Source organism: Prionailurus bengalensis, chromosome B1 (genome assembly GCF_016509475.1).
Source record: "Prionailurus bengalensis isolate Pbe53 chromosome B1, Fcat_Pben_1.1_paternal_pri, whole genome shotgun sequence".
In the NCBI taxonomy this organism is placed as follows: domain Eukaryota; kingdom Metazoa; phylum Chordata; class Mammalia; order Carnivora; family Felidae; genus Prionailurus; species Prionailurus bengalensis.
The window spans coordinates 81,224,485-81,249,343 of NC_057344.1; the positions used below are offsets into that span (position 1 = coordinate 81,224,485).

Here is a 24,859-nt window from a genome sequence, read left to right on the forward strand (position 1 = left end):
GCCATAACCATTCAACCTAGAAGCAGATGGCCTTTCGTGTTACCCCCTCCAAACAAGAGACAAAAATCAGAATAACACAAATGTTCACTGAATCCATTTGCCTAACAACTGTTTCCCTAGACAGCCGTGCTGCATTTTCTCGCTGCCGTGTGTCATGATTTTGTTACTGCGTGGAATTTGCTCTTTGCCTTGATTTGGCCTGGTATCCTCTATCTTCTCTCCCTATTAAATGAGTAACAGCATACACTCCTTGAAGGCAGTGGAAGGGGGCGATTGCCCATTTATTCACTGCACCTAGAAGATTGTCTGACACATAATGGACTTTGTACATTGTTTCACTTACTGTCTATTAAAAAAGACAAAAGCCCCAAACCTACAGAGTAGGTACACTTTACAGATGTGAAAACTGAGGCTAAATAACTTGCCCAACCAAGGTCACACAGATGGTAAGTGGTACACATGCTGACCCAGGGCTCTTTGACTTCTGTGTCGGGCTTCTTAACTCCTACACTGACCTGCCTCACGTAGGTTACTGGATATAATAAATTATAAATGGCTGCATGAAGATGACAGCTGTATTACTGAAAATTAGCTCGCTTTAGGTAAATCTCACCTGAAAGCCTTTTCTAACCAAATTCTAAAACTTGTTGCACTTTATCATGGTATCATTTTGTGCTCTAGAAATGGCATGTAATTGCTCCCTTGTTTAGTAATTGAGATAAATTAGTGCCAGTGAGTTTAACGTTTGTGAGTACTTGTCTCTAAAGAGAAAGACTCTGTGTGTGTGTGTGTGTGTGTGTGTGTGTGTGCGCGCGCGCGCGCGTGTGCGTGTGTGAGAAGGGAACACAGAGATTGGCATTTAGTGATGTGGGAGAAGAGTGTCTTAAACAGCAACTGCCTTCCTGGGTTGTATTATGACTGGGGAGACCATCTATCCCAATGACTTTTAAAGGCAAACATGGGCTTTTCTGAGAGATTCACTGAGGAAGAGATAGAATTCAGTAACAATGTGTAGGACATTTAGATAGTAAACTTATGGATGTTTCTAACTAAGAACAGACTAAACAAAAGTGGGAAATCACCATGACGACGGAAGAGAGAAGCAACTGGATTCCAGATTTGCCAGCAGCTCTCTCCAAACCTCAGTGAAAAGTCTGAGAAAGCATTTAAATGGAAAACAAGTCATGTGAATTCAGGCGAATGAACCCCTAAAAGACAGGAAGTGATCCAGGTGATTGGAATACACGCTATCTTTGCTAAGTCATATTAGACTTCGAGGGACGCAGAGGCTGTTTTCCAACATATTTCCTCTCCTACTCCACAATTTAGTACTCGTTTCAAATTTCGTGTTCCTCAGTCAGTCCAGTTCCTTTCCTTCCTGCAATAGCAAGTGTATTTTGTCCTAGGAAATACAGTCCTGTCCCCAAGGAGTGTGTGAATGCACTCTCTTTGCAATCTAGCGAAGCAGCTAGTATTTATGTGTTCCATATCCTGTCTTCTTAAATAGGAAACATTACTTTAGTATCTATTCTTAAGTAATCAATCATTTATTAAGTACCAGTCCTGTGCTTAAATACTGCAGGAGTTTAAAAGAAGAATGCTATACTTTGCCTATGGTCAGGGGAAAACAAAACCTACACCAAAGAAAATAATGGCAACATAAGCAAATGCTAGTTTATCTGATGCAGGAGGAAGGGCATCTTCTTGCCTCAAAAGAGGAAGAAATCAGTAGGGAGGCCACCTTCACAGTAGAGGAAATATAAAGCTGAGCCTGAATGAACCCATAGGATTTAGGTGCGTAGAGAGAAAGGGCAAGATCCAGCAGAGGCTGGGCTTTCACAAAGACAAGAAAGTGCTAGACCTGAGCTGAGAACTGCAATTGACAACTGAAAGTTTGGTTTAATGGAGTTGGCATAGCTCAGTGATTACAAGTAAATAGACTGAGGTCCAATTCCGCCTCTACTGAAATGCATGATGCATGATGTCAGGCAAGCCACTTAACTGCTCTCAACCTCAGTTCCCTCATGCCTAAATGGGAAAACTGCCCCCACTCCATAGGGCTGTTGCAAGGATTAAATGAGATAATGCAGGCAAAGCACTTCGCACTCGGTAAGCACTTACAAAATGGTGCTGGTAGTAACTGTTTTTCACTGAAGTTGAATAGGTAGAGAATGTGATGAATGGGCACTGGACAGTCATTGTAATTCTTGAGCAGGGTATTGGCTTTAATTAATGTGGGTTGTAGGAAGATTAATCTGGCTGTGGTTTGGAGGATTGATGAAGGGAAGACTCTGAAGATGGGTTATGTCAGGAGGCTATAAGAGTAATCTCAGCTTGCCTTTATGAGGTACGGAATTAGGAAGGTGGCAGTGAAAACCGAGGGGGAAGGGGAGTGGCAGGCGGAGGAAAGAATCTACAGATTTCGGTGGCTTGATCTAGGGGTAAGAAGACAAATGGGGTTGGTCGAAGATAATTCCCAAACTTTGAGTTGTAGAAACTGGGGAAGCCAGTGACAGAACGGGTTACACTCACCATGCTGACACTTGTCCCTCTGGTGGAGGAAAGCTGAGGTATCAGGGCAAGAGCTACAGGAAGGTGAGCCCCAGGAAGGCAGAGGCCTTGGCGGTGCTACTGACCTTATATGGTCAGCACCTAGAACAGTGACTCACAAAGGGCAGAGGCCCAAAAAGTATATTTTAACGAAAGAATGGATGGATGGGTGGATGGACGGATGGTGAGAACATTGTGCACCTACAGGTAAGTAAACTGAACTAGGATATGAAGTAGATAGTTTTTATGTCGCGAACAATAGAGCAGCCTTCTGCCTTCAGTGTGGGCTAAATCAAAGTCCGTGTTTAATCCGGAAAGATAAATGTTTCCCAAGGAACAATTAAAAACTGCCCATCCAGTAGAACATAGAAACTGTTGAAGCTTGAACACTAATACAAAGGGAATTTTCTAATTCAGAGAACATAAAATAAACATTTTTAAAATAGGAAGGAAAAAAAAAAACTTGTTCTTGTACGTATTGTTTTATCCTTTCCATCCTGGGTATAGGATAAAAGAAACCCCTTACTCGCTTGTTAGAAGAAGAAAGCTCTCACTTGAAGTTCCTACTTGGCAGATGTCAGTTGAAAGCCCTGCTTATGGAATGTGCCGCAGTGTCAAACTCTGTTGGATAATTTTAGACGAATGTGTCATGTGTGACATGGAAATATGGCATGCTGTACATTACTGATTTCCCAAGTGTTTGGAGCAGGTAGTAATGTGCTGGGAAAGTGCTCTTTATCTATCCACACAGTGTACTTGTAGAGCAATGGGGAAATGCTTTTGGTGGAAATTACTTTAGTCAGAAAAAGAATCCATTTACAATATGTGCCTTCTAACATCTTTCAGACAATGCATTGTATTAAAGAGGCATTTTTTGATTAATGTTTTATAAACATTTTTCAGCATGACAGCTTAAAGCCCCCGTAAAATTGTAAATGCAGGCATAGTGTTCACTTCCATAAAGTCAAATGCCATCTCATAAAGTCTAGTTGGATCCTGTCAACCATGGTGACACAGAATCAGTACCTGGGAGCATTAAAATTAATTTGCTTCATTTATATTACTGCAGTGATAGCAAGATGAAAAGAGTCCTATATTTAAATTTTACTTTAAAAAGAAAACTCTTTCTAGTAAGTTTGTTGTTTTTTTTTTTTTTTTAATTATTGCCATTTTTTCCCCCTACTTAAAGAAGATAATGAAAACGGAGTGATAGTCTGCACGGTAAATTTATGGTGGGATCTGGAAAAATAGAAATCCATTCACTCGACACACTCCTTTTGAGCACCCACTATGTGCTCAGAGATGAAGAGGAAACAGCTGCTGACCCTCAGCTGCTACCTTAGTGAGGGCAGCTCCTAAGGACCAGCAGTGGTAGTACTCGCGGTGAGCACGAGGCTGGAATGTGCTGCGGGTCAGGCGAGCACAGAGTGGAGAGGACCTGAAGGCCAGTGGGCGACTGTGAAGACGGCATCCCAGAGGAGGCGACTTAAGAACTGAGGGCCACTGGAGGAGAGGGCTCGAGAAGTGGGTGAAGGGCATTCCAGGCAAAGGAGCTCTAGTGCAAAGGCTGGGGGACAGCGCTGGGGCCTGGGCCCGTGGCAGGGAGGGCGAGGAGGGCAGCGTGGAGCTCTTTCCGGCTGGAGCACAGAGTGAGGAGTGGGGGAGTGTGAGACACACAGGGACGGGCAGGGGCCAGGTCAGGAGGGTCCTTGTGCACCACACCTAGGAGTCTCCCCTGTGTGACAAACTCCCGAGGGATTTGATGTAACCCGATTTTGTGCTCACTCTGGCCACAGAGCGGAAAATAGCTTCGACAGAACAGACCTCAAGTCAGAGAGACCTTTGTGTGGTTGTGGGACATAGTGTGGGAATGCAGTGAAGAGCCGATTGCCCTGAAGGAAGTTTATGGGGAGGAGGTGTAAGCGGTCACAGGGGTGCCTGGGAAGCCACTCAGTGCGGGTTATGTCACATTCCATTCCCAGCATTCCTTGTTCTTTCACAGAGCAGTTAATAAGTTCCATGAGTGCTAACTGAACGAATGAATGATGGAGCGAGTTATTAAACAAGTGAGTAAAGAGGGTGGAAGGTGGTGTGTGACATAGGTTTCTGGAACAAGAGCCACTGCTGGTGTTCTGATTTGGCTTGAAGATTGCGTTCTGCCAAGTTCATGACCAACTGATGGAAATCGTGGCTCTTACAGGTTCCTTACGTCTCTGTTGAATTTTGCGTTGTCATCCTAATAGTGCTGGCAACGTGACACAGATGCCCTGGAACTGACGTACTGACCTCACTGCTTCCAAGTGATGGCCACCATAGCGTGAGACACTCCAACATGGAAAAGTGAACCCTCGCTCTGCTTCTCCCAATTTCTTTCTACACTGACCTTCAAGGAAATGAAAATGCAGAGTGAAGGGTCTACTAGAGTTGGGCGGGAGGCTGAAAGAACAGTAGGGAAAAAGAGAGATGGAAAGATGGAGATAAATAAGAGATTGGGAAAAAACTCGAATAATTGAAAAGGAAAGTAGAAATCAAATGATTGAAAAGTAAGGTGGATTTTAAGACTGAAGGAAAGGGGCATCTGGGTGGCTCAGTCATTTGAGCCTCTGACTTTGGTCCGGTCATGGTCTCCTGGTTCGTGAGTTCGAGCCCACATCCAGCTCACTGTTGTCAGCTCAGAGAGCCCTCTTTGGATCCTCTGTATCCCTCTCTCTCTTTGCCCCTCCCCCATTCGCTTGCTCTCTCTCTCTCTCTCTCTCTCTCTCTCTCAGAAATAAACATTAAAAAAAAAAGAGAGAGACTGAAAGAAAATGAAGATTTCGGAAATGAATAACATATGACCTGAATTACTGGGGTCCCCCTCCCCTCACCAAGAGACAGAGCTGCACATCTGCCATACGAGAGTAAGCGAGGACATGTGAAAGGGACTTGGGTCCTGATCTCTGGAAGCTAAGTTTTTTTCCTCTATTACATCATGTTCAATCATATTTTTAACATTAGTCACTTCGAGTGATAGTGATAGGAAATGTGATTAATGATTAACAAGGGGGTATTGCAGGCACATAAAGTGAGAAGAAATCCCTGTTTAACCCGACACATGTCCGTGGCAGCTGCTAGTCATCACGGACCCCTTCTCTTTGTGGGGAGTGAATACGTGCACTACAAGGCAGCATAAGAAAAGCGTCTATACCACCAGGTCCATCAGGAAAAAGGGAAAACACTCTTTCATGTAGGAAAGAGTAAACAGTGTGGGGAAATGCGAAAGGGGGAAAGGGGACCATGAGGACAAAAAAGGAGTAATAACCACAGGTAGCAGCAGGAACTGGGTGAACAAAGGGAAGAAATGGGGGTTGTCAGAGCCTAGAAGCTTAGAGGAGGAAACGGGGGCTGAGGCCTCTTAGGAGGGGCACAAGGACCTACCTGCTGGAGCCAACCACTGCCGCTCCCTGAAGGCGCTGTGGCCATCAGGAACCCCAAGCTCCTCCTCCTCCAGCCTTCCTCTAGTGCCCCGGTTGGCAGAACCATCCACGGAGTCGGCTGCCAAGGACGGGTGATGTTTGCAGAGTCCCAGCCCCGTCCTGGAGCAGTGTATAGAAGGGTGTGTTTGAAGATTAGATCTAGGAGCTGAAGAACCGGCCCAGAAGAGAACTTCACACAAATGGTGTGAAGGTAGAAGGTCACTTGTACACTGGAAGCTTCCTGCGAGTAAAGGCTTGGCTCCATCTTTCCGTCCGTGTGCCCTTGACACTACTGGGGTTGTCCTAGCCGTCACCTAGCTCCTCGAGCATGTGAAATCACAGGAACATCCGGTATGGGTGGCAGGGGAGTTTGATGACGTCTTCTGCTTCTGGAAGTGCTTCTGGGAAGCATCCAAGGGGAATGAGTTCCAAAAGAACTTCTGGACTAGAAAGCGTTTACACACCAAAAAGTTCCATTTCTGCCTAACGAAGCTGCTGTCCCCATGGGCATCTTGAACTGAAGACCTCGGAGGCCTTGACCCTTACCTAGCCCAGAGAACTGGAACACGAGATTGCCTGGGTTGCAGTTCAGACCCCCCCACCTGGAAAAGCTTCCTGACCACGAGGTGCCTCTTTCCTCATCAGAAAAATAGTGCAAACAGTAGTTTTCATCAGCCTCCGAGGGTTATTGGGAGGCTTAATTCCATTAATATGGGAGAGCACTTTGGCAGCACGTGACATGTAGTAAGCACTCATTACATAACAACAATTCTCATCGTCATTACTGCCACATCTCTGTACCTAATTCCTCACACTAAGGTGAACCTCTGATGTGGCTTGCCCTGAGATGCCTCCTATCTCAGGCAAGGCCTGAGGAGATGCCTCTTTGCAGCGATTATTTGTGTATTTATTGCAGCAGCAGCCCCGTGACTGTATCTCTGGCTTCCCTTCAGAGCCTACTTAAGCTTGCCGGAGAAAGACACAGAGCCTGAGTCTTTGCCAAAAAAGGGTAACTCAGGTGATTTAGCACAGCAGCCATGGTCCTCGAACTTTGGGTCAGAATCTTTGCTCTGATCATTTATGGGGACAAATGTCTCTGTATTTCTATTCGTTCCCTTCAGCCTTACTTTGACTCCACCTGCACCCACCGGCTACTTAACATCATCCCTTGGGGCCAAATAATCTCTCCTGGAAACAGGAGGAGAATGTTCCGGTCTTTTCTCGTTGCAAGAACTTGCCAGGACTGTAATATCAGATGCTGCTTTTCAACTGTCAGTTGATTAAGTATATTTTTTAAAAATTTTTTTAATGTTTATTTATTTTTGAGAAAGAGACAGAGTGCGAACATGGGAGGGGCAGAGAGAGAGGGAGACACAGAATCCAAAGCAGGCTCTAGGCTCCGAGCCATCAGTACAGAGCGCGATGCAGGGCTCAAACTCACGAACCGCAAGATCATGACCTGAGCTGAAGTCGGATGCCCAACCGACTGAGCCGCCCAGGTGCCCCTGATGAAGTATATTATTTTTAAAAAGAAAGCTCTTTTGTTTTTTTTCTATTAGTGAGAAGACAGAAACTACAAAAATCTAAGCATGTCCTTTCAGAGCTGTGAGAGAGAGATCGTTGGGGATGAGTTAAGTGTCTTCAGTTTACGGCAATGATTTGTGAGGCTATGAAAAAGAAAGCGGCTATGAAATACATTTTTGCATAAAGGTTTGAAATTTATTAGAAGGTAAAAATAATTGAAAAAGCAGAGCTTTCCTCAGTGGGTTATAATAAAAAGTTATTTATGTGCCATCATTGTGCATGTTTAGGACCTTGAGTCCTTTCCAGAGGCTGTTCTCAAAGAAACAAGAAGGAAGCTAAGCTATTAAAGCCATTCCGTTGAAAAAGCATACATACATACACAGGAATTCTGACAACTGGGCCACATTGAAACAATTGGTAATAATAGTCAAATTGCCGGTGTCTGATTTCTGTTATAAAAGCCTAATAGGTACACACATAGGCAGCTGTTTACAAAATCTGCAGACTTTGCCCTTGGTATTATAGAGTGGTAGATTCACAAAGCTGTATTCATTTACCTGAGCTCCATTAAGACTTTCACTGTAGGGCTTAAACGTTCAGCACTCATCGTAGAATTCACTTGCCGTACACAGTAGCTCGTAAAGAGCTTTGGGATCCTTGGCCAAAAGAGAAGGGGCAAAGACTTTATTAACATTCACTTGGCAAAAGTATCCTCCTACTTATAACGATGTATATCATATGTTATCTTACCATATCATTTCGATTCTCAAGAGTGAACTTTTGGGACTTTGAAATGGTGTCAAGCAGGCCTCCCTCCTAAACACCAGCAGTCTATTTCACTACTAAGCACGGAAGGATCCATTTTGGACCTCTTCCTTACTATTATTTTTCAGCCTTCTGAGAAGCAACTCTTCTCCCCTCTCCTCTGTAGACAGGCTGCTGATTTGCAGTGGGAATTATTGGTGTCGTTGAACACTGATCACCTTTTCAGCTTTCATCTGTTCTGGGAAGAGCTATGTAGTGAAAGGAAGATGGAAAGATTTGATTATGTGTTTGAGACATTCCCTATGAATACATTCCGGGGGAAAGATGATAATGACCCAGTTCAAAATTCCGGTTTTATTGGAGTCTTTAGTTTGATGACAGACTGAATTTGCCTCTAGATTTTCTGTCTTCTTTGTCCACCAGGAATTCCAATGCTGAAGATAGTGTTCGCAGGCCATGAGCACCTCTCTCTAATATCCGTGCCCTTGCTCATATACCACCCAGTTCAGATCCTTCTGGGAAGTGTGTTAGTGCCAACGATAAAGTCTTGGATGGTGTCAAGGCAGAAGGTAAGACTCTGGCAAGATCTCATTTAAATCCAAATTAGATTGAAATGCTATTTCTGAATCTTAGCTGTTCATATTCTTTAAGTTTTGCTAGCATAGTCTCATTCTCAAGTACATATTTTCTTAACTAATCACAGTAATAATAATGATGCATTGATCCATTTTACTTGAAAAAGAAGACTGAGGGTTAATTGAAGGGCAAATTGCAATGGGTAAAGGTGAATATACTCAAAATATCTGTACCGCTCCTCTCAGGTGTTCACCATCTTTCCCCCACCCTGTCTTTTTCATACGTGTCCTGATTTCACATGCCTTTCTAAATATGATAGCCCCTGGGGCACCTGGGTGCTCAGTCAGTTAAGTGTCCATTCTTGATTTTGGTTCAGGTCATGATCTCATGATTCATGAGTTTGAGCCCCGCATCGGGCTCCATGCTGACAGCATGAACCTGCTTGGGATTCTTTCTCTCCCGCTCTCTCTGCCCCTTCCCTGCTCGTGTTCTCCCTCTCTCTCTCTCAAAATAGACGAATAAAACTTTTAAAAAATTAAATAAATAAATGTGACAGCACCTGGGTTTATCTAAAATGTCTATTTTTTTTAATATTCTAGACACCTAAAAACTTCTTTGCACAGCAAAACTATGTGTTTGGGCATTTAAATAATTTAATTAACAAAATTAACACAATGTCAACTTCACTACACTTAGCTCAGAGTCTTGTTACTTATTTGATATCTGTAGATTTTATTTCCTAAATTATCAGCCCAAATAAAATCGGCCAGGTGATTCACACAAAGTTTAGTTGCTGCAATATACCATCGAAGCATCCACAGAGTTGTCTCCTTCCCAGCAGCTCAGACCTTACAGGACTTCTCTGAGCCTATACACAGCATGGCAACTGTTATCAGGAGAAGCATAGGCAAAAAGAGACATCCAGTGGCAGGGGAGTGCCCTATGTTGTGTCCTTAGCGTCCTGAAAATGGAAGAGCCACACGACACCCATTGAGCTCTGTGTGCCAAGCGCATCCCAACATTTACCTGGTTTGGAGTGTGGACCTTGAAAAGCCTATGGGCTGTGCTGCCTCCTTTCTGGGCGACCTCAGGCACATACTTCACTTCTCTGTACCTCAGTTTCTGCCACTTTGAGACTAATGATAATATCTACTCTTTAGAGTTACAGAGGGTTAAATGGCAGGTGTTTGATAAAAGCTAGCGGCTGTAAGTATCGTTATTGTCATCGCTGCCCATTACTATGTACAACACCATTCGCGGCGAGCTCTGTTGTCACACTGTACAGGTTAGGAAGTAGGCTTGGGGAGCTGAGCAACTTGCCCAAGGCTACATGGGTGGCTTTGTCAGTGCTAGAGTGAGGACTAGAACCCTGGTCTATTTGGCCTCCAGAACCTTGCCCCAATACCACAAGAACCCCCCAGACAAAAATAGAACATCGCTTTTATACGAAGCGCCCTAGATCCCCAGGATCCTACTTGAAAAAGCTAGCCCACCCAGCACCTTCATTTATTCTGTCATTTACCAGAACGTTAGCCATTCCCGTTCTGTACTGGGTGCCACTATGGGCTCTGATCTGCCCACTCTGAGTTGGTAGAGGAGCAGTTTAGTACCTTTTTATTTCTTTTACTATTTATCCCTCTTGAAAACTTCCATTTATATTTATCGATGTGTATGTGCGCTGTTGGTCAGAATCTATACACATACATTTTGACAAAGAATGAAGACAATTATTTGAAAATCCTAATATTCTATCAAAAACATGTAGTTGTAGTGAACAGAAAATTGTTTTAAAGCTCTGGGATTTATTCTGCAGAGTAACTGAAGCATTTCCAAAAGGGAGGCAAAATTGGACAACGCTGTTCATTTTCCTTTTGCACAGGAACTCCTCCAAACAAGGGAGGTATCAGCTACCTTAGAATAATCCAGAAGGCTTGGAATATTTACCCATCCCATTTGACCACAAAATAAATACAAACTGTCAATCATATCCATGAGCGTCTCCTCTGCTTTACAAATAATAGTGATTGAGACGCATGGCGACCATCCATGTTTGGTGGGACAGTGTGAGTAGCCAGGTCAGGCTGGGGAGATGACAAAGTCTGCCGGCCGGTGAGGTGGGCAGATGGGTCTGTTTGTGTCTGGAGGTTTGGATCACTGGTTATGTGAGGCTGTCGGGGTGGGCTGCCTCTTCCTTCTAGGAGCATAAATTATCTGCTGTTGATTGATGCTTTCATTTTGTTCATAGATACTGTCCAATTCTGAACATCACGTTGTCCTTTCCTACAGGGAGTGAAGTTGACGAGGCCAACAGTATAATGAAGATGGCGCCCTTCGTGTAGCGATGTATATATGTACAGGATTGTACATACAAACAGTTCCGAAGACACGTACTTGTGAATGTTGCTTCGATGCATATTTTATTTTTCTACACAAAAATATGATATAACAGTTTAAGTGCCTTAAAATGTATTTGACAGGAGCGTTATTTCCAAAACCTACTTCGTTGGTTACTGCCAGGGGTGGTACTGTATTTTGGAGCGGTTTATTTATTTATTTTTTCCTACCACAGGAAACTGTCACCGTGACAAAAAGCAAACATGCTTTCCTTGTACCACCTTTGGTGCAATACAACTCTGTTCTAGTTACTGTGCTGTTTGAAATGAGGTCACCCCATCGGGAAGATGCCCTCCTGATGACAGTGAAAATTTCCAAAGTCTTATTCATGAATACTTTGATTTACTGTGTGATTCTTTTTTTCTACAACTGTGACATGCCTCTTCCTTATCAACTCAGCAGGGGTCATAGATTGAATAGATGCTGAAAAGCATAAGTTATCTGCATTTCTTGACATCATTTTTTAGACATTCCTTCAAATAGTTTCCACACAGAAACTCCTCAGTCCCATTATAAGAGATGGCGGTGTTATATGTCTTAAATTTATTATAAGCTGCTTCAAAGAAAGAGCCTGATGTTTGAGTTGTAAGTAAGGGAAGTTTTGAGGTAAACTACAGGACTCAGTTTTCAGGATTTTTACAATTATATTTCACATATTTTTCCCTTTTTCTGCCATAATTTCTTTCTTACCTGTTTTCCAGCACACTCCCAAGCTCGTAACAGCAAATGTAAGACACAAAAATGTTACTGTCAGTTGGAGAACAGCAACAATTAATGGTAGATTATATTCACATTCCGCAACTGAGACCAGAATTTATTCTTGTTACACAGATGTCTGAGCACAAATTGCCCCTTTTAGCCGGAAGCAGCCTGTTACATCCTTGAATTAAGCACACGTAAGGCACTTGAGACAAGTTATTGGCGAAAATTTCCTTGGCAGATTTGACAAACGTTTGCAACAATTTTTTAGAATTAAATCATATTGCTCTTATGAATAAATAAAAATATAAAGGTCATGGATACAAGCAAATGTTACATATACACATATGGAAAGAAAACTGGGCACAGAAAATGCAAAAACATTCATTAACCAAAATACCAAATAAAATGATGTCCCAATTGGGCATCAGCTTTCAAAAGAGTGTTCATGTTTGCTTCTACTGTGGCTGAGCAAACTTTTACTGGACCCAACTAGAGAAGAAAGTAATATATACAATTAGGGGAACATTTTCTTCTGCTTCCTGCACAGCATTCTGTCACATCCTCTCTGCGTGTCCTTCCTTGATCTGATAGACGGTATTGGCATCCTGGGTCTCACAGAGGCTGACTGTGTCCTCAATAGCTGTTTAGTTGTTATTTGGTCAGCAACACAAAAATCATTCCATAGAAACTTACCGGCTTTATCAGTACTGTAAATTTATATTATTGTCCCGACCAGCTCTCATCTCTGTAACTTCTGACCATTTCAATACTATTGAACCTCATAAGTTTCACAAGAGTTATCCTCACTGTAAATTTTAAGGCTAGTGCCAGACTCTGCAAAAATCCTTGTTCAACAGGCTATTTGCCAAGAATGTCCCTATATCTAAAACTCCAGTAATTTTGCTCGATACCTTTGATGCTTACATATGGAGCACAGGAAGATTTTCATGTTTTGTTCCCTCAAGCGTCTTTGAATTTCAGAGGAGATGGAATTGTCTGTCTGTCCATCTGAGCTATAAAAATCTTTCTCTCTAGATTAGAATACTGATTTTTTTTTTGCCCCAACTTATCTACCTCTATTATCTAACACCTATAGTAGGTGTGATTAATGGGATAAGGTTCAACTGAAGATGCTATAACAATTTATCTTTTGCTTTAAAAAATGTTTTGTTTTCAAATAATCTCTACATAGTGCATTTTGGTGGCTTTAGTGATAGGTTTATGCCCATTTCTTTTTTTACACAAATACCGTGGCATATTTTTCCATAAAGAATAAAAAATAAAATCAAAATTTATTTTTAATTCATGCTTATTGGGATTTAATTATTCATCTCAAAATATTTTGCTCTGTGTTATGCACTGTCAGGCTATCCATTCTTTTATCTAAATGTGTTTATGAAGGAAATACATTGTATTTATGTTTACTCATTTTTCCACCTGTTTTTTTTTAACGGTTGTTATGAAATTTGATTTTTTTAATGGGTGATACTGTTAATCTTTTCATGTGTCCTTTTCTAGGTTTTAAGTTTTGTATTTTTAAAAAATTCTTCCCTATTTTGTTTAACACACCTCTGGCTAATGTTCAGTGTTTGTTTATGCTAAATACCAAATTTTTACAAAAGGATTGCTGAAGTTAATGAAGTGGGTTATTTATGATGAATGGAAGATGCAAATAATTCTATGATTAAACAGAGATGTTTCCAAAATCACAAGAGAACCTGTGGCTTATGTTTAACCTGATTTCAGATACACTCCTATGGCCTTCTAAGTCTCTCTAGATTTCTCTTGATTCATTCCAGTATTATTACATCGTTTGTGGTTAAATACACATAAGCTTCATAATCTTCCCAGGTACCCATATCAATACCTCCACCGCGGCATAATGTTAACATCCAAAATGAGCCCTTGCTTCTTTTGTTAGCATTGTTTTCTCTGCAACAGGAGTGAGGACCGAAAGACAAACATACCCAAGAGAAGGGGCCAAATTTAAGCAGTTCGAATTTCAGGCCCCCTTGTCATCTTCTCAAGGGATAGAAAAGATGAAACATTGGAATGCCCTTTCCAAACGCAGTATGTCTTTATGAGCGCCTTACCTTGTGTAGAATTCCTTATTTTTTTGTTCTTCTTTGGCTGCCTTCTTGGCTTAGCAATCCTCTTTGCCCTGGCAGGCTGTTGTAAATGCCACCCCCTCCATGAGGCTTTCCTGCCTCCCCAGCCAGTGCTAGACTTGCTCCCTGTAACATGCCCTTAGAACCTGTCCCTCAAGCCTTCTGAAACCTTTGCGTTGTCTAATCATTACTTTCATTTGTCTCCTACAGTGTGGCCTTCATTTCTGTTTCTCTATAGTGCCTAGCACAGTGCCGGGCTCAGAATAGTGTCTAGAATATACATGTTGACTTTCTCAATTGTTATCTTAATGGGTAGGACATGAAGCTTCAAAATTATGAGACAGCTCGTCCCTACGTTTAGATCATTACTAATTTACAGGAAAAACTGACTTTTTTATTGCTGTTCCGATCCTGAATAAAACTGTGCAGCTACATCAAGCTACTCAGAAAATACATTACTTCATAGCTGTGTAAATATTAACTCTCCAAGGTGACATTGCAGATGTGATAAGCAAACAACTTTCATCTTCTATGCTTTGACAGAACAGTAAGCCCTCAATAATTCAGGCTAAATCAGGTTGGGTCGATCTGAATTAGTGAATACTTTATATGCATAAAAAATAGTTTTCCTTATAGAAGTGTTAACGTACTATAAAGACTAGATACAGGTTAGTATGATTATTATCCTATCATTGGTTTGTATATAGACATAAACAAAAAGGTCTTACAAGACTTTATTCTCTCTAGTAAGCCAACTAATCTTATTTACAAGATATGACAGTTTCTCAAATGTGAGTTAAACATAACCTCACTTAAAGGGGAAAAAAAGTTTCTCATACACCCTGGAAAATTTGTCTACAGAGCCCATTATGAGAAACTGCATTAAATGGTAAATGACCATCACTGGGGCCCCTGGGTGGCTCAGTCGGTTGAGCGTCCAACTTTGGCTCAGGTCATGATCTCACAGTCTGTGACTTCAAGCCCCACGGCGGGCTCTGTGCTGACAGCTCAGAGCCTGGAGCTGCTTCGGATTCTGTGTCTCCCTCTCTGCCCTCCCCTGCTTATGGTCTGTCTCTCTCAAAAATAAATAAACATTTTTTAAAAATTAAAAAAAAAAGTAAATGACAATCACTAAGGATCCATCAGCACCCATGTGTTTGTGAACATGGGTGCAGATGAGACTGCTGAAATCACAGCACCATGCTGAGTCATAGATGTCACCCCCCCGCCCCCCCGTGATTTCAACAACTCAGAAATTCCAGACCATGGGAAGGAAGACCAGGGTTTTTGTGAGACCAGGCCTCAGAGTCTGCTGATAGGAAAAGGCAACACACCGAAGAGATCGATCCTGGCCACAGCCATAGACATTGATCATTCCCTCCTTGCCCACTGTTCCAAATGTGAAATCCTTGCAGCCGTATCGATTTGTGCGCACTGCTGGAAGTTCTAGACTCTGACTCTAGATGTTCACAGTCCTGTCGGTGTGGTGCCCTGGACTGGTTTTGCCAACGTGCTCAAAACTCATTCTGTATCTTTTCCACCAGTTCATGTTTCCCACGACTTCCTGCCCTGGGCCCCACTGCCCTTAGCATCTCACGTGCGGTGTATTCTGATGGTGCCCCTCCCCCTCAGCCGCCGCCCCCACAGCCCTACCTGAGAAGTCCCACGCATGTTGACGATGGGGCAAAATACCATTTCTACAGCTCACCTTTCTGCTCATGAAGCCAAAGAGAATTGTGTGACATCCTAGGTTTGTTGCTAGGATCGAATGAGATAATCCCCGCAAACAGCTTGTCACAGCGCCTGCCACTTGGCAGGAACTCAGTAAGTGGCAGCTATTATTGCGCAACAGCCAATGGGACCTGGGTAAACCGCACTGGTCGTGTAGAGTCAGGCGTCGGGCTCGATTCTGCATGACTTCTAATTATGCAAAAGACCTATTACAAAGTCCATTAAATGTCACTAATCAAGTCAGGAAGTGACCAGGGCACGAGTCTTACTTCATCAGTTAATGAGGGTACCTGATTCTGAATTTTAACATGGTTGCTGCAATCCCCGGCTTCTGGCAAGGCTTGAAAGGCCCTCCCTGCCCATCACTGCCGTCCAGGTCTTGCCTTTTTCTGCCTTCTCCAAAGAACTCCAAGGAGAAATTTTGCCCAACTTCCCCAAAAACCCTGAGTCTGGATAAGAACCATCGGATAAAGCAGTTGACAGACAGAACTGCCTCCATATTGATTTGCATTGACTAATGCCTGCCTGGGATGAGTTCTGAACTGGGAGCTGCTCCCAGAGCAGGCATGGTGCCCAAAGCTTTCTCAGAGGGCCTTTCCTTAAGCTCACTGCACCCAGGCTGATATGTTCCCTTTCCACTCGGTTGGGTGCCACCATGGCCCTGGAAAGGCTGGCTGTCCCTTTGACGTGCCCCCTTTGCGCTCACCCCCTTGAGGTTAACCATTTCCAGGAATTCTGGTCTCCGATTTTTCTTTCCACCCTCCCACCCTCCTGCCTTTTCCAGTGGGAACTTTTGGGCCACTGTCACAGCATCAGCCACCTTCTGTAAATCAGCAAGAGCTCCCAGATCTGTAGCCCTGAGTGCACGTCTGACAACATTCGGACGTTCACACTTGGGTGTCCTCAAGGCACCTCTAACCCCCTATGCCCTGAAGCAAAGGCCAGCCACCTCTTCCTTTCTCCACACTCAGTGCTCCCCAAGCCAGCCTCCTATGTTGGCACAGCAACCAGGCCTGGAGACTTTCCCTCCACCTTTACCTGCACTTTTCATATTCAGTAGTCTGGTAGGTCTGAATTCTATTACAGACTATTAATTCTATTACGAATCCTCTCCTTCATCTCCGCCTTCTTCATCCCACTGCCACTGTCTTAAAATACCTTTTTAAATGTTGGGGTTTTTTTTTCCCCTCCAGGAGTACCTTTCTCCGATCCAGGGCACTCTCTGCTGACACTTATCAATCACCTATCATGTGCTGAGTGCTCTGCTAAATGCTTCACATGGATTACCCCATTTAATCTTTATGACAGTTCTGACATTGATCTAATTGTTCCCATTTTACAGATTAGGAACGCTGGATTTCCACCCAGGTTGCTGACATGGCCGGTACCTCAGCACTAATGACTCCCCATTTTTAGGATTCCCCCACAGCGCCCACCACCATGAGACACAAGGATCGGTTACCAGTTGCCTACTGAATCTCTTCACTTGCTATGCTACCACTCGTCAGGTTTGTGCCAAATTACCCTTGTCCACATATCTCTCTCTCCCTCTAAATAATTCGTTTTTTCGATGGGGACCTTGTTTTGTTTATCTCTGTAACCCTGATAACCAGCAGAATGCTTGCCTGATGATAGGAACCTCAATAAATGCTTGTTGAATAATGAGTTAACTTGTAAGGCCCTCCAGCTTGCTTTTTTGATTCTGGGGGACAGATGTCTTCAGATTAGGAAACACTGTTTTTGGAGAGTGGCATGTGAATCAATTATCATTCAGTGAATGGAAAGCATCATATTAACCAATCTACAAATGCTTCTGAAAGGACTTTTTTTTTTCCCTGAGAACAATCAATAAAAATAATGATGACAGTTTCAAGGCCAGAGTATCTAGATTTCAGTATCTCTCCCGATGTGCATTCCTTGTTTCACCATTTGCTGTGGGAGCCATCTGTCTGGCCGCTATGTGTGCAAGGGTCCTGAGGTCAGAATGAGACACCCAGCCGGGGAGAAGCATGTAGCTTTTGGCCCAGGGCTAATCAAACAGCCCCTGCCTCTGTGCCCTTCATCCGCCTTCTGTTTCTCATTCTCCCAAGACACACATGCATCCCTGCTTGCCCTCCTGAGACATTAACCACTCAGCCCCAAATGCTAAGTTAGGATCTAACCAAAACTCAACTAGCTAAAGAGAGTGCATGGGCAGATGCAAGAGAGAGCACTGGGCCAGGCATAACGAGTCCAGGCAGGCCAGTTATTGTAAAGGGAGCCCTACATCAGGGCCTTTTACCTCTGGGTCACTGGTTCAAATCCAGCCAGGCCTCGGCTGACAGAAAATCATTACCAACTCTGTGTCAGGTTGCTTGACAGATGGAAAATGAGTTTCTGTCTCCGTCCAGCAGGCAAGTGTCCACATCACACTTGGCACTAAGCAGCTCTCAACCCTGTGGAGACAGAGTAGAAGTCAGGCGACAGCCGCCCTTGTGTCAGGCAGGTCCCTGAGGTCAGGCGAGCCTGCATTTCAGTGTTCTCTGCATGTGGGTCTGACAGCCTCCTTGTCTCAGCCCTTTCATGAGCACTTTATTAATCTGCTTGTGTTTTTTTGTCTGAAGACATTGTTTAACAAGTCGTTTGAAGTAATGGAACAGCTGAGAAAATCTCATTCTGCAGCATCGAGAAATGAGCAACCAAATCATAACAGAACACTGTCTAAAGGGGCATTTTTCTCCTTGGCTCAGCTGGGCCAGGCTGGGCTGGGACCCCTGGGCTGCTGAGTATGTCCAGTGGAAAGTGTGGGTCTGCTGAACAGGGTAAGCTGGCACCACAGCTCCACCCCAAAGTGCCTAGATAAGGGGTGGTGGGAGACAGTTCCCTCCAGGACATTTAATTTTCATCTCTTTTTCCCTCGTGAAAACATTGAAGCCACTGGTCTGAAGGCATTTCAAGCTTAGAAAAATCTTTCTTCCCTTCCTGTGCATAAACAGGCCCCGCCCAACCTTCAGAAGGGTGTCTACCAAATACCCACAGCCTGGGCTTTCCTCACCACAGCCGAGTAGGAGGCACTCACACCACACCCCTGGATGGCTCTGACAAATGCAGAACATGGTCTGACTTGGCTACATACTTGCAAGCCGCCTCCCCTCTATGGCCATGAACCCCGTCAGTGCAATACCAATCCAGGGCCATCCCTGGAGAATTTCACTGTCACAGGAGCTCTTCTTTTTTAACTCTTTCCGGGAGATCCACAGAGTCACACCCCTCCTGGGTCATCCAAGAAGCTCCAGTCCTCCCAAGACTCTCTGGCAATGAACAGAAGGAGCCCACTCCATTTTTTGGGTGCATCCTCAGCAAGTTTGCTGCCCGGGATTCATTTGGCCAGCATAAGGCAGACCACATGGTCCCCTCTGTTGACCCTCCAGAGTGTAAGCAGTGGGTCCCACTACTCTAGAGTTCACCTGGCTTGTGGCAACCTGACCACCGTGTGTGAAGGGACCTTCTGAGCTGTCTCTAAGAGCAAAGAGCCAGGGAACCCACAGCCACATTTCTGTCCCTGGGAAACCCTCTTCCCCTTCTTTCGCTGTGTCCCTCCAGCCTTGCTTATTAGGACCAGAGCCTGGGGTCCCCAGACCTAAGCTTGACTTTACCCCTTGTTTAGTTGAATTGGGGAAAAGAGACGATAGCACAGAGACAAGCACAGGGCTCAGGACCACCGTGGCATCTGCCTTTCTCACTTCTCAGCCTTCTTTTCCTCTCCTCAGAGATTTCTGAAACAGAAAGAAGCCCTAAAACACCCAATTTGCATTGTGCATTCTGTTCCCACTCTCTGTTGGACACACTGGTATTATTATCAAATAGAGATGACCCCCTATTGTATCTGTTGCTGTTCACATATACCAGCAGTTTTAATATAGATTCCCTGCCGCATCTGAATTTCTGTGAGGGCTGTATCCATATGTGCAGTCACTGTTACAGCATATGGCGTTACTTTCCCTGACAAGCTGGACAGAAGCTGGGTTTTAAAGCTGTGTGCACGTGTGTGTTCACGCACACCCATGGTTTTAGTTATAAAGTCATATGTGCTCACGGAAAAAAAATCGAATGGAGTACAGCGAAATCTGGGTCTGCAGAGCATGCTTGGAACACCACTGCCCCACAGCCCCCCTGCTCATTGCCTTTCCGACTTTCTCCTCCACTGCAGCCCTGAGGCCACAGGCAACCCTTCAGGAGTCACAGCCGCCTTGCTTCTCCCCAGAGCCATCCAGACCACTTTCAAAGGTGGCCTTTCAGCTCCCCTCCACAAAGAGGAAATGGGACAAGAAGCCTGCAGCACAAAACCCCTGGACAGGGAGAAGCCTTTTGACGATTGCTTGTCTGCTCACATGTGGGAGTGCACAGAGGGGCCAAGGTCACCAAAAGGAGCAGGAGGGACACCTGCCTGCCAGGCTGGGCCTGAAGCAAGCCGTGGTCTTGGGCACCTGGACCAGCCCTGATCTTCCAGTAAATGAGACACCCCAGGGAAGGACACTCTCTGCTGACCCAGCCCAAGCTGTGCGAAGCTCTTTCCACCCTGGGAGACACCCATGTACACAAATAGAAGCAGGTGCTTTTGTGTTCTCTGGCCTCCTTCTCTAGCTGTGCTTCTGGAAGAATGAGGAATATTTGCAAGTGAAGGCCAAGGGCTCGCCTTGACGTTTAGAGAGCCTGTCTTTGAGAAAGGAAGCAGCAGCATCCCATTCAGAGCTAGCACTGAGCCAGGCGCATGGCAGGAGCTCAGTGAGATGTTACACGGAAGAAAGTGAACCACTTCTACCCCAGCTCCAACCACTGCGTGTGTCCTTCTTCAAAACACTGCTCCTCCCCGAGTCTGGTTTCCTTCTCTGAAATGGGGATGATGATGGGAATACCCACCTTACAGAGCCGTTTCCAGGATAAAATGAGGTCACTCACTTAAGTGAATGACCTGAACTTGAAAGGGTGACACAAATGTCAGAGATGGGTATCAGATATGCCTCAGGATTGAGGTTTTAGTGGCTAAAAGCCACTCTCATGTACACATTGTCATTTTTCTACTCATCGAGTAAGAAAATTGTAATAATCTCTCCCCCACCTGTACCAGTGGAACTCAATGGAGCCGTTTCTTTTTGGGTGGGAAAAAAATTTTACTTTTCTAACATGGGCTGTGTGGAAAAAAAAAAAAAGCTACTCATCACTGCCCTGGACAGCCCCTGGCTGCACAAAATATGCACAGCACCCTTCCATCACCAAGACTCGGTCTTATTTACACTTATTTACATATCGAGCGAGATCTCCATGGCTGCCTGCCCGGAAGCCCTATTTTTAATTGTTGGCCACCCAGCTGCCCCCTGACCCTTCCTGGCACTTTTCTGAGAATTTCCTGCCACTGCTAGCTTGCAGGGCACGGCAGCAGATAGACTCCTCGGACAGGAGCTCAGCAAAGGCTGAACTCAACCAGAGGCCCCGAAATTCGACTCTCACAGCCCCTTTCCAAGGTGATTCCTGGTCTGCTGGGATGGGCCCCCTGCAGAGCACAGGGGATTTGGGTGCTGGCCCATGGGCCAGCTTAGCGGCTTGGCCAGCTGTATCCCCTGTGGACAAAAGGACAGGTGAAGGGAAGCAGCGGCCTGTCCTCTCCCCAACTTCTCTCTCTGGCTGCACTTCTGGGAGAATTAGGAATAGTTCCAAGAGAAGGCAAAGGGCTGGGTCTGAAATTTAGACGGACTGATTTTTCTTTTTTTTAAAAAACAGCGTTTCTTAGAGCAATAAAAAAATATATCGATAAATATTTTCCAAGAGTGCCCTCTAGTGGAAATTTGGTAGCAGGAGCAGGTCTTACAAATAAGTGACTTGGATCCCAAACTCCCGAATAAAAATAAAGCACATTCAAGCGAGACCTCCGTCACACGTGACCTGCAAACATATCAAATTTCTCCCACAAGGCCATGAAATGTCACATGGCCTTGATTGGAAATGAAGGCTGTCTGAAGTCTCTGAAAGGAAATCGTGCTCTACTTTTGGAAGTGGAGACCATCCTGTTATATGGCCAGTATTTTGAAACTCTAAGTGCAGAGAAATATGTGGAACAGGACAACGAAAGAGATCCGTTGGTCGTATTCCTAGGCTGCGCATGTGTTGTTGGCTGGCTGAGTGCTTTTATTTTGGCTGTGGAGGAAGCCAAGGCTGCAATAACGTCCAGCACCAAAGGCCACACACACTGCTGGGTTTTTACCTTGGAGGATGTGGGACAATGAGTCATTTGTGCCTCTTCCTGATTCTTCCTGGCCAAGGTCAGCTTTCCCACTGGAACCGAGCGGCTTGGCTCAGAGCCCGAGCCGTCTGGAGCCTCTGAATGGTGCAGAGCCCAGGGAGACGGTGCACCCCCACCGCGCTCCCCGCGAGGGCCCCAGCACAGGCTCCCGGGCAGCCCTTGTCCAATCATAAAACCTCACTCACTCTGCTCAGTTTAGCATGAAGGGCCTCCTGGTGGAGGCCTGAGGAAATCATCAGTCCTAAGGAAAGGTTCCCAGGCCAAATTCGGCGAGAAGCTAACTCAAATGGCTTCTGACCCTTCTTACCCTGGCTGGTGAGCTTTCCAAAGATGATTCACTTTTATCTGCTTGGGTTGATTCCGATTCATCTCGTAACCACTGCTTCTACTAGTAGTAATAAAACAGCTGCCATTCATTTATTTCTCCATTCCACGAATATATTTCGAGCACCACCTCTGTACCAGGCATGTTCGAGACTCTGACCACCAAGACAGACAAGGCCCTGATCTCGTGGGAATTACGGTCTAGTGTGGACATAGATGACACACGAAATATCACGTTGAGGCTTTGAAGGAAACTAAGAGTTGAGCGAGCAGCAAAGGACTGAGATGGCACACTGATTACACCTCCCACTGAATGTGTTGTTTTGCCGGCTCTTGACAGTGCTACAGTCTGGCCTTTGTCCTGAAGAGATGCTGATCAGATGCTCCGCCAACAAACCAACTCAGAGCTAAGCCCACACCTAGTGTTCCTCCTCAGCTTCCCTTCATGGGGTCCCTCTCATCCTACAGCCGAAGGGACAGGTCTCCTGACTCTGTGACTAGATCCCCCTCCACTTGTGCAAAATTCATCACTGACCGGAACCCGAGCAGGAGCAGGAAGGAAGAAAATACCACCAGACGTGACCGCTGACTACTCCTCAGCTGCTGGAGGGAAAGATAATAACCCAACCAGCCTACACGCAGATGGTAGTGTGATGACGGTTTGAGGGCAATGAATAATGAGGGAATAGCCCTACCTGGATGAAGTCTTCGGGCAGACGTCTCTGAGAAGCATCTATCACGTGCCAGCTATTTACCGTGTCAGAGATCGAGAATACAAAGATAAAGAAAATGCTTCCGGTACCTTTGAAAAGTTGAGTCCCAGGGTGAAATGATAACGTCGTAGGATTCAAACAACAGGATTTCAAAATAGCCCTAAGGTCTATCCCTCACAATAAATCTGCTGAGTAATTCATGCAGTCCCCATTTTGTAGATGTAGAAACTGAGCTATGAGACATGGGAGGACTTTCCAGAGTAGAGCCCATCAGTCACACTGTCGAGTTTGAATTAAGGCCCTTCTTACTCCCAAATATTTTCTTTTTTTTCTTGCGTATGCCATGTTGCTTGGTGGAAATGGGGATGAACGGTGAGATCCCAAAGTGTCTCTCAGCTCAAAGGTTTCACAGGGGCACACGGCACCGTCTCACGTGGGTTAAGAGGACACTGCCCACTCTCCCTTGTCTCCTAACATCTGGCTGAAGGACTCTTGCTCGACCTAGGAAACAGGGTTCTTACAGCATTCAAGTTCAGACTGAGTTCTCAGCCCCAAGGCCTTACGGGAAGTATTTTGAGGAAGAGGGACAGAGGGACAAGCAAAGGAGATGGGAGACCTGACTTCTCTTCCCCCAGGGTAGCTGTGCTTTGATCCCATCTACATATTAGGCTTCCATTAGGGGCAGATTCCCTTTGAAAAAGGACTTCTTAAACTTGACACAGAGGGAAGAGGTGGATTGGGGTCAGGGGCTGGATGTAATAACCTCCAGCTTGGTGTTGGGTCTAGGGCCCAGCTTGGATATCAGAATATATTGCCACCCTGCCATCGGCCACTCCTTAGAGGCAGGGACCACACCAGACTTCCCCTTGTGCCACCCCCTCCAACGCAGATCCTGCCACATGGCAGGTGCTCAGTGTTTGCCTAAGTGATCTGAATTAATGAATCTGAATTAGTTCGGGCTCCAATGAAGTCTCCAACTTAGGAGCCCTCCCTTTATATGTTCAACCTCTCATCTTCCTACTCAGTGGTGACCAACCCCAGAGACAGCTGGACAACAGACAAGAGGCTTTCCTCCAGGACACAAGGGAAAGGCTTCAGGAAGCATCGCCCATGGAAGGGGGCCCCTGCTGCCTCCCAGAGCTATTCTATAAAGATGATTGCTGGTCCCATGGGTACAACTCCTGCTTTACTCTCCGGAAGAACTGGGAGCATGCTGCATGTCTACTCACACAGTGAGGGACAGACATGATCCTGAGAGCGTGGCTCTTGGCGGCCTGGGAGGTAACTCCCTCCACAGATGCCTTGAAGGGCCTACTTATATACAGACTTGTTTCTGCTGCAGAAATGCCTTGTTTCGCCCACAACCCTTTCACGTAGGGAATCTATATTCAAGCTCTGCTGTGTGCCAGGCGTTGTGCTAAATGCTAGGTTACATAGGCGAGAATAAACACACAAGAATCCCTGCCTTTACGGAATTTATACTCATCAAAACCTAAAGCAGCGGCTCTCAGCCAGGGCAGCACATTCGAAACACCTAGAAAGCTTTAATACATATGGACGTGGGCCCACTCCCAAGAAGTCTGATTTAATTGGACTGGGATCCTGATAGCAGAGTTCATATCTAAAGGATCTGGGGCTAGATGAGAGGAACTCTAAAGGTCTGTGGAGAAGCTTCTAGTCTTTCCAATTATGCAATGAGCCAGTCTCCTTCCTTATTACTTATTAAAGTTACTTATTAAT

General features: G+C 45.0%; 1 protein-coding gene across 2 annotated transcripts in view; it reads left to right on the forward strand.

Annotated features, from left to right (window-relative positions):
* SLC10A7 (solute carrier family 10 member 7) overlaps positions 1 to 13,675 on the forward strand; it is a 253,210-nt gene extending 239,535 nt beyond the window's left edge. For both annotated transcript variants that reach the window (XM_043567909.1, XM_043567917.1), the window contains 2 exons: positions 8,718 to 8,863; positions 11,157 to 13,675. In XM_043567909.1, coding sequence (XP_043423844.1) covers positions 8,718 to 8,863; positions 11,157 to 11,186 — 176 coding nt within the window. In that variant the 3' untranslated portion in view covers positions 11,187 to 13,675. The remainder of the gene's footprint in view (positions 1 to 8,717; positions 8,864 to 11,156) is intronic.
* The last annotated feature ends 11,184 nt before the right edge of the window (positions 13,676 to 24,859 follow it).